Below are 10,331 nucleotides of genomic sequence, written 5' to 3'. Positions count from 1 at the left end.
ACCCTCTCCCAGCCTGTTTCCTCTTCTGTAAAATGAGAGTGCTGGACTAAATGACCCCTAAGACAAGTGAGATAGCTGTGGAAAGGAGGAGGGGGAGAGAAAAAGAAGAAGCATCTCCAGAAACAGAGGATATACAAGAGTCTTGAAGTAACAAGAACTTTTGGAGGCCAGGCATCAAGCCAGGTCGGGGTAGAGTCCTGGTGGCCGGACATGGGAGGTGGTTTCGTTGTTTTCCCACATATACACATACACAAAAGGGCCAGGAAGTCTCCAAAGGAAGTGAAGATCGTCACTGCTCCAGTGCAACAGGGCCTCCCCCCACCTCAGCTGACCCCCACTCACCCCACCCCCACCCTCCCGCCAGCTGCATCCAGGGACCAAGCGTAGAACCAGCTCTCTGCAGCCACAGCTGGAGCAGCCCAACAGCCCCAGTCCAACGCAGCCAGGTCTAGCTCATCCCCTCCAAGGCCAATGAAACTGATACCGCTTCTAGGTGAGTTACTGTCCTTGACCCTGGGAGGAAGCAGGGATACGCCAGCATTTCGCTTGGGCATAGATTTGAAGAGATCAATGAGGCACAAGGTCTGGGGTCAGAGGACCCAGGTTCAGGCTGGATCTTCCACTTAATCCTCGTTTGATTTCAGATAAATGATTTCTTCTACCTGGGCCTCAATTCCCTCAGCTATAAAAACGATGGAGTGGACGAAGTATCCCCTTTAGCACTAAATCACTGATTCTTAATTACTTTTGTGTCATGAACTCCTTTGGCAGTGTGGCAAGCCTACAGACCCCTTGTCAGAAGTGTTTTTAAATATATTTTTTAAAATAGGATTACAAAAGAAACCAAATACATTGAAATATACCTATTAAAACTTTTTTTTTTTTTTTTTAGTTCACAAATCTCCAGTTAAGATCCTGTGCACTAAATCCATGACCTGGTTCTCTTCTGGGTCTCTCAACTCAAAAGTTTAGTCCTCTGACCTCTATATCTGAGAAACTACATTTCCTTCTCTTCCTTGGCAAGCAAGCCCCAGAAAATCCCAAGCCCATGCACTAAGTGGTCTCCTTGGAAGGATTTTAATTTCGAGCCATAGAGACTACAAGCACTGAAGTTTGTTTGAACACCCTTTAAATGATGCTCAGTATGAAGAAAATAAATCCTTTGATGGACAGCAAATGAATTTGGAGTGAGCTATGGTCACATCTAGCCCCTGTGTAGGACTTGTATTTAGCTTGGGAATCTCTTGCTACCAGATAAGGATAGTTTATCTCCAGACTTTTCTTGGAACAATAACTTATATAACTCATACCTATTCGGCCCATTCTTGTGAGTTAGCTTCTTGAAACAACAATTTTAAAAAACTTGGGGGAAAGAGGGAGGTACGCCTTTCCAGGGAGTTCCCTTATCTCTTCTTAACAGTCCACTAAAGATTGTCCAACTTTATTTTCATTCACTTAGAGATAAAGTTCTGCTCTGTCCTGTGTTTCATTGTTTTTAAGTTAGTCCAGATTGTGCTGCTTTCCATTTCCTGAAGAATGGTCTTTACTCTGTGAGTAGTAAAAGTTGAAAATCTTAAAATTTGTGCTACAGAAAATAGGTGATTTGGGGGGAAAGTCTCCATCGTTGATTGGATTACAGAAATTATTGTCTTCTTTTTTTAAAAAAGCATGAATTTTAAAATGTTTGATGCTCTTTTCATATGTGAAGTACAGACTGTTGACCCCATATCATATGCCATGACTTTTTGAATTAAGAAAAAATATATACTACTTCAAGTTTTAAAAATTTTCAGGCATAATGTGCATTGGTTGCTAAACAGAGAAATTTCTAGAAAAGTACATTTTAAATCATCTAAAGTTAACTTTTAAAGGCCCCAAAGTGAGAGTGTGGTCACCTGTATGATCTTGGGATGGTCACTTTACCTATCTGGGCCTCAGTTTCCTCATTTGTAAAATGAGGGTGTTAAACTAGGTGGGTCTCTACGATTTCCTCCACATCGTAAATGGACAGTGGGTCATAGAATGTAAGCTGTGTGAGGAAAAGGGATGACAGTTTTGCATTTATGTTCCCAATCTATATATACCTCAGCACCTCGGAATATAGATCAATCATTGAGCAAACATTTATTAAGTGCCTGTTCTGTGTCAAGTATTGTTTTAGGGACTGGAATACAAAGATGAAAAATGGAATAGCTCTTGTTATCAAGGTTATTGTATTTGTGGGGAGAGACAGACATACAGAGAGAGACAGAGAGACAAAAAAGAATATTCATTCTATCAAAGAATTATATTTGTGGGGAGAGACAGACACAGAGAGAGAGACAAAGACAGAGACCAGATAAATAAATAGCACTTAACAAATAGATTAATAGAAGGCTCTATGTCCCAGCTGAAGAAGCAAGAACATGTTAACATTCTTACCAAAAACAATTGCAATCTGTTGTTTACAGTACCACTTATGGGAGCATAGATCATAAATATAGAAATGGACAGCGCCTGAGAGGCCAACCTTCTCATTTTACATTTTAGAAAACTGAGGCTCAGAAAGGTGGATGGATTTGCCCAATGCCATGTAGATGATAAGTAGCACAGCTGGGATTCAGCCCTTCTCCTCTAAACCTCCTGATTTTTCAATGGATGTTATATGGTTTGAGTTGTGCATTCCCCAATTGAATTACAAAAGGAAAACAAAAGGAAATGTGTATTTTACGTGTCTCCTTTCATTTAGTGTGCTTGTCCACTTTGCTGGATGGGGCCTTTGCTCAGAACTGCGCCAAGACCCAATGTAACCCACACGCAAAATGTGAGATTCGGAACGGAATAGAAGGCTGCTATTGTTTCCCAGGATTCACAGGAAATGGCATAACCATATGTGAAGGTATGTATTCTCTCATAACTTTTAGAATTGTTTTGAACAGAAGGGTTGACTACAAGCATTGCTATTTCCTTGAATTACTAACTGTATATAATATATGTTTTTTTGGAAAAAAATTGATTATCATAGAGAAGACTTTGACTTGATGAATATTGAATTTGAAATGGGCCAAGCCTATATCCTCTCCCTTTGGGGGGCAGCGATAACAGTTAAAGGAGGAAAAGGTATTGTTTGCATTTGTGATTCATCCCGTGTGGGAAACACCCTGTGTAAGGACTCCCTCCTATGGAAGGTCTGCAGCTCACCCGTCATTAATTAGTGTAGAGCGTTACCTCAAGAACTGAGAATTTAAGTGATTTGCTTCCTCCTGATTGTTCAGCTGATATGCATCAGAGGCAGGGCCAGAACCCGGGTCTTCTGGACTCCATTACATTCTGTCGATTACATTCCCCCTATAGATCTCATAAAGGTATTTTATTATGTGGAGTGAGACCTTCTTAACTCTGATTAGCTGATATGAGAGTCAAAAAAAATAGCTGTGAAATCTTTCCATATGATGTTAACGTGCTCATGTATTCCTTGACCATACTTTTACCTCCTTCATAATATATTGAGGTTGATTGTAGAGTCTTGAGTTCCTTCCTTCCTAGAAAGCTTTCCTTCCTCACTTCTACATCTTGGCTTCCTTCAAGATTCAGCTCAAAGGCCATCTTCCGACTCGAGGCCCCTCCTAGTCCTCTCATGAACTAGTGACTTCCCCTCTGAGATTACCCTCCATTTACTCTGAATGTATAGTATAAACCTATTTATGTACAAGTCTCCTCCATGAAAATAATAGCTTTTTGAGGACAGGGACTTTTTTTTCCTTTTTCTTTGTATCCAGAGCTTAATGCAGTGCTTGGCCCACAGTAAGCATATAATAATTGCTTGATAGTTTGATTGATTGATTCCTCAGGCATCCAAATGAGAAAAACCTCTGCATCCCAAGTGAAAGGCTAGCCAAGGCTGACTCTTGCTACCAGTTTTGCACAGAAACACAATATCACATAATGTGTCTTGACAGACAGTGAGTACAGTGGGAAAACTTCTGGATTTATTCTTAGGATCCAAGATCAAGTGCTGGAATGGACCTCAGAGACTATCTAGTCCAACGCCCACATTTTGCAAATGAGGAAACTGAGACTCAGAGGGGTTAAGTGATTCAACTTAACTCCATGGCTAGTGCTATTTCTGCTGAACCACACTGACAGAAGATATGATTTAAAATTTGCCCCCACTATTTCCTACCTTATCAAAGTCATTGAATCTTTTTTGATGTTGGAATTTTCATCTTTAAGATGAGGCTGATAGATTAAAGAAAGCTGTTGCTAGAATTCTGGATCAATTCAGCAGAAGGAATGGTAACTGCATAAAGAATGAGAGAGAACACACTTGAGTGGAGCCAGAGGTGTCATAAAGAACTGGAGTTTATTGGTAATTACAATGGAAAGAAGTAGGAGTGGTGGTCCTTGTACCACAACCAGACCACAGGAGAAGGGATGAGAACTTTGTCCCCATTGTCCCCATAACCTAGACACAAAGCCCTCATCTCTTTAGTTATAGTTCTGGAATTAGATGAGACCTCTTAGCTCTAAGTACTGTTACTCTCTGGAAATTGGAAATTGTTGAAACAGGACCTTCCTGGGTAGTGAACTCATAAGCTGATAGTAACAGTCAGGTCACAAATGGCACAGTATATGAATGCAAATGGTGGCCAAGACAGCGCATTGGGATCTGAAAAGCCATACACAGGAAGACGTTGAAACAAAAGTAGTAACAGCAGTGGCATCCTTTCTACTATCAATTTTGGTACTCTGTATCACTCTTTCAATTCTTGTTGTAAACTTGATGGGATTCTTTACCTTCTATCATTTATTTATTTATTTAATTTTTAACATTCATTTTCACAAAATTTTGGGTTACAAATTTTCTCCCCTTTTATCCCCTCCCCCCCCAAACCCAAGCATTCTAATTGCCCCTGTGACCAATCTGCTCTCTCTTCTATCATCCCTCTCTGCCCTTGTCTCCGTCTTCTCTTTTGTCCTGTAGGGCGAGATAGCTTTCTTTACCCCTTTACCTGTATTTCTTATTTCCTAGTGGTAAGAACATTAGAGTTGATCCTAACACTTTGAGTTCCAACTTCTTTACCTCCCTCCCTCTCCACCCCTTCCCTTTGGAAAGCAAGCAATTCAATATAGGCCAAATCTGTGTAGTTTTGCAAATGACTTCCATAATAGTTGTGTTGTATAGGACTAACTATATTTCCCTCCATCCTATCCTGTCCCCCATTACTTCTATTCTCTTTTGATCCTATCCCTCCCCATGAGTGTCGACCTCAAATTGCATTCTCTTCCCCATGCCCTCCCTTCTATCATCCCCCCCACCCTGCTTGTCCCCTTGTCCCCCACTTTCCTGTATTGTGAGATAGGTTTTCCTACCAAAATGAGTGTGCATTTTATTCTTTCCTTTACTGCAATGTGATGAGAGTAGACTTCATGTTTTCCTCTCACCTCCCCTCTTTATCCCTCCACTAATGAGTCTTTTGCTTGCCTCTTTTATGAGAGATAATTTGCCCCATTCAATTTCTCCCTTTCTCCTCCCAATATATTTCTCTCTCACTGCTTGATTTCATTTTTTTTTAAGATATGATCCCATCCTCTTCAATTCACTCTGTGCACTCTGTCTCTATGTATGTGTGCGTGTGTGCATGTGTATGTGTGTACTCCCACCCAGTTCCCAGATACTGAAATGTTTCAAGAGTTACAAATATTGTCTTTCCATGTAGGAATGTAAATAGTTCAACTTTAGTAAGTCCCTTATGACTTCTCTTTGCTGTTCACCTTTTCATGGTTCTCTTCATTCTTGTGTTTGAAAGTCAAATTTTCTTTTCAGCTCTGGTCTTTTCATCAAGAAAATTTGAAAATCCTCTATTTCATTCAAAGACCATTTTTTCCCCTCAAGTATTATACTCAGTTTTGCTGGGTAGGTGATTCTTGGTTTTAGTCCTAGTTCCTTTGACTTCTGGAATATCCTATTCCATGCCCTTCGATCCCTTAATGTAGAGGCTGCTAGATCTTGTGTTATCCTGATTGTATTTCCACAATACTTGAATTGTTTCTTTCTAGCTGCTTGCAATATTTTCTCCTTGACCTGGGAACTCTGGAATTTGGCCACAATGTTCCTAGGAGTTTCTCTTTTTGGATCTCTTTCATGCGGTGTTCTGTGGATTCCTTGAATATTTATTTTGCCCTCTGGTTCTAGAATCTCAGGGCAGTTTTCCTTGATAATTTCATGGAAGATGATGTCTAGGCTCTTCTTTTGATCATGGCTTTCAGGTAGTCCCAAAATTTTTAAATTGTCTCTCCTGAATCTATTTTCCAGGTCAGTTGTTTTTCCAATGAGATATTTCACATTATCTTCCATTTTTCCATTCTTCTCTCTTTGTTCTGTGATATCATACTTTCTCGCAAAGTCCTTAGCGTCCATCTGTGCCATTTTAATTTTGAAAGAACTATTTTCTTCAGTGAGCTTTTGAATCTCCTTTTCCATTTGGCTAATTCTGCTTTTGAAAGCATTCTTCTCCTCATTGGCTTTTTGAACCTCTTTTGCCAATTGAGTTAGGCTAGTTTTCAAGGTGTTAATTTCTTCAACATTTTTTTGGTTCTCCTTTAGCAGGGAGCTGATCTGCTTTTCATGCTTTTCTTTCATCTCTCTCATTTCTCTTCCCAGTTTTTCCTCCACCTCTCTAACTTGATTTTCAAAATTCCTTTTGAGCTCTTCCATGGCCTGAGCCCATTGGGTGGGCTGGGACACAGAAGCCTTGATTTCTGTGTCTTTGCCTGATGGTAAGCATTGTTCTTCCTCATCAGAAAGGAAGGGAGGAAATGTCTGTTCTCCAAGAAAGTAGCCTTCAATAGTCTTATTTCTTTTCCCTTTTCTGGGCATTTTTCCAGCCAGTGACTTGACCTCTGAATATTCTCCTCACACCCACCTCGCCTCCTAGTCCTCCCAGCCAAAGTTTGGGGTCTGAGATTCAAATGCTGCTTCCAGCCTTAGGGCTTTTGGCGGGGGCAGGGCTGCTATTCAGTGTGAGAATTAAGTTCAGGTGGTCAGGTCGGGGCAGGGCCACCTCTCAGGCTCAGTTCCCTCAGGGGGTTTATGCACAGACCTTCCACAATGGGTCCAGGCTCCCGCCAGCTTGGGGAGCCCCAGTCTGCAGCCACCTCTCAGCTTCTACCTCCCGGGGGGGCCCAAATCATGGGGGCACCCCACTCCCCTCTTGACCCGCCAAAGAGACTCTCTCATTGACCCCAGTCACCTGTGGGTGGAGGGACCTGTGCGGCCGCTGGAGATCCCATCCCTGAAGGCTGCTCGGGTCTGTTTCTCTTGGTGCCGTGGCCGCAGCAGGTCTGGGCTGGGCTGGGCTCTGCGTCTGCAGCGCGACGGACCTTTTGCGAGAGGTTTGCAGGTCCCTCTGTGGGTGGAGGGACCCATGTGGCCGCTGGAGATCCCGTCCCCGAAGCCCACTCAGATCTTTTCCTCTCAGTACCGCGGCCGCTGCAGGGCTGCCCTCAGCTCCCAGTCCCAGCGCCCAGTCCGCAGCGCGAAGGACCCCGCGCGAGAGGTTTGCAGGTCCCTCCAGAACAGAAATCTCCCTCGCTCCAATATTCCGTGGCCTCTGGGTGCAGAATTTGCCGTGAGTTACTCCCCTGTAGCCGTTCTGTGGGTTGTGGGTTCGGAGCTATGTGTATGTGCGTCTTTCTACTCCGCCATCTTGGCTCCGCCCCACCTTCTATCATTCTTTAAAGATGTTAGGATATTAAACTATGTGTTGACTATATTTGTGCAAAAAATTTAGTTTATTCCATGAGTGGTTGAATGAAAATAGAGTCTTGGCATTTACATTTGCAAAATGAATCTTGCTTGCTTTTAAAAAAAAAACTGGGGAGATTTTATAGGTTTCCTTTGACAGAATAAAAACTCTTTGAGAGCAGGCACTATTTCACTTTTAGTGATCATACCTTCAATGCTTAACACAGTATCTGGCAAAGAGTAAGGGCTTAATAAATTCTTGTTGACTGACTGAAATCATCAAAGAGGTGGGTTTTCAAGAGCATCTCAGATGATGGCTGGTTTTTGCTAACCGGAGCATTTGCTAGAAGGAGCTAGAAGGAACATTTCAGCCATCAGGTGTGCCAAGGGAGTGGACTCCAAGGTAGCCACAAGTAACTGAAGGAAGGGCAGAATAAATTTGATGGGGAAGCATGAACAGCAAATGAAATAAATAACCCAGAATATTCTGGTAATGATGCCAATAACCTACACTTCTCTTGGTGCTTCCTAACGATTTCCCATTGTTTTGGGATGAAGGAGGGGCAAGATCTTAGCCTACACTGCCTGTTCAGCAGAGATATCAATGAGTGGAATTTTCAAAGAGAAATTTAGGCTTAATGCCAGGGAGAAAAACAAAACAATAACAAGCAAAAAACCCTAACACCTTGAAATTGTTGAAGAGGAATGAGCTGCATAGAGAGGTGATGGGTTGTCCTGCCTTGAAGGTCTGAAAGCAGAGGTTGGATGTTCACTTGTCGGTTGTGTTATTGTGGGGATGCCTTCCTTTGTATGGGCTAGTCTGTGTGACTTCTGGGGCTTCTTCTAACTCTAATTATGTGATTCTTACAATTCCTTCGAAAAGGTCGACAGACCACCTATAACAAAGCAAAAAAAAAACCAACTTTCCAAGTCACATAAATTATATTTAAAATATAATTAAATGGCAAGTTCAGATGAGAATGGCACAATATCATACCCCTAAATGTATTTAAGACAACACTGAGGTTTTTCTAATTAAGCCAGTGTACTGAGCACTGTTAATATTGCATGTGTTTGCTTATAGCATAAACAAGTTGTATTGTGTGATTCAATTTGATAGGCTCTTAAAAAAGATTAAATATACAGCATAGTTGGGCTAAGCCTCATCATAATTAGTTTAATGCTTAAAATATGTAGAGCAAAGCTACAATGGCTTAATAGTACATTAGATCAGGCGTTCGCCGGCTCTGTACATGCGGCAGGAATTTGTAATATGCTGTTCTACAGACTCCACAAAATTCTTTTCAATAAATAATCTTGGATTTTTATGGGGTAGTTAATTGAATGGCATCATCACATTTTGATAGTTCAGTGACCTTCAGAATAGCCCCATCAATCACCTTTGCATATGTTTCCTCTCCAGTCATTATTGCCATGACCACGGTTCTTAGTAAGCAGCTTCTTGACTTTGTTCTATAGGTCGATGGCAACTATCATAATGACAATTATTAACATCAATAATTTTTCTCCATTTGGACCTTTGACAACTAGCTTTTAATGATGTTTTTAATAGTTACTTTTTAATACCTCCACCATTAGCCAGTATATGTATTCTTCTTTTATTTCTTGTATTTCCTCTCCGTGTTGATAACTAACTAAACAGCAGTAAATGTTCTCTATGGAGAAAAAATATAGTTCAAGGTCCTTTGGTCTGCATGTTTTTCATGCTGTAAAACATTTTTAATATAAAAATATACCAGTTGTCAGTGATTTTTCTTTCAAGTTCATGTTTATGTGTGCTTTAGAAAAATCCTTGTCTTCTCCAAAGCACTTGCATATTCAGTCATTTGTATAGTATTTTTACTGTCTGCTGCTTTTAACTTCTCTACTAAAAATATGAGTCTTTCTATTTAAAAAGGAATATTCATAATTTAAAATATTATTAATTTTCTATTTATCTTAATTTTTCATGAACAACCATTTATTTTTTGTGCTTCCCACTCTTAGTTCTATTTACCCAATGAGGAAACTGAGCCTCTGGGAAATCAAATAATTTGGCCATGGCCACACCCCTAATAAAATGGTATGTGTCCTGCCACTGGAGAAGCATTCAGATTCAGATCTTCCTGACTCTATTTGCATTATCCTATCCACTGCCTCCTACAAACACCTCCCAGTCCCCTAAATTCCAGGTGCCAAATTCTATATTAAAGAAGCAGAGCATTAAAATAATCTAAACCTGCCTGATTCAGAAATCACATTAGAGAAGGGCCTTTCAAACTTTACACACACACACACGTGTTTATATATATATATATATATATATATATATATATATATATATATATATATATATATATATATACACATACATATATACATATATGTATGTATACGATATATAAAATTTTCCTATACCTCTTTTCAGGATAATCTTTTAAAACAATTCATAATTGAATTATGCTAAATTTCAGTTAGAGAACCCATTTAGGGTTTTCTTGGCAAAGATAATGCAATGGTTTGCCACTTGCTTCTGCAGCCCCTTTTGTAGATGTAGAACTGAGACAAAACACGGTAAAATGATTTACTTCAGTCACACAGCTAA

General features: G+C 40.5%; 1 protein-coding gene across 1 annotated transcript in view; it reads left to right on the top strand.

Annotated features, from left to right (window-relative positions):
• The first annotated feature begins 285 nt into the window (after window positions 1-285).
• Window positions 286-10,331, top strand: part of ADGRL4 (adhesion G protein-coupled receptor L4) — a 136,490-nt gene continuing 126,444 nt past the window's right edge. Inside the window, exons 1-2 of the mRNA XM_072648833.1 lie at window positions 286-493; window positions 2,729-2,878. Of these exons, the coding sequence (XP_072504934.1) occupies window positions 472-493; window positions 2,729-2,878 (172 nt within the window). The 5' untranslated portion in view covers window positions 286-471. The remainder of the gene's footprint in view (window positions 494-2,728; window positions 2,879-10,331) is intronic.

Source organism: Notamacropus eugenii, chromosome 2 (assembly GCF_028372415.1).
Source record: "Notamacropus eugenii isolate mMacEug1 chromosome 2, mMacEug1.pri_v2, whole genome shotgun sequence".
NCBI lineage: Eukaryota > Metazoa > Chordata > Mammalia > Diprotodontia > Macropodidae > Notamacropus > Notamacropus eugenii.
Note: the sequence above shows the minus strand (reverse complement) of the source record. Positions and strands in the feature narration are given on the sequence as shown.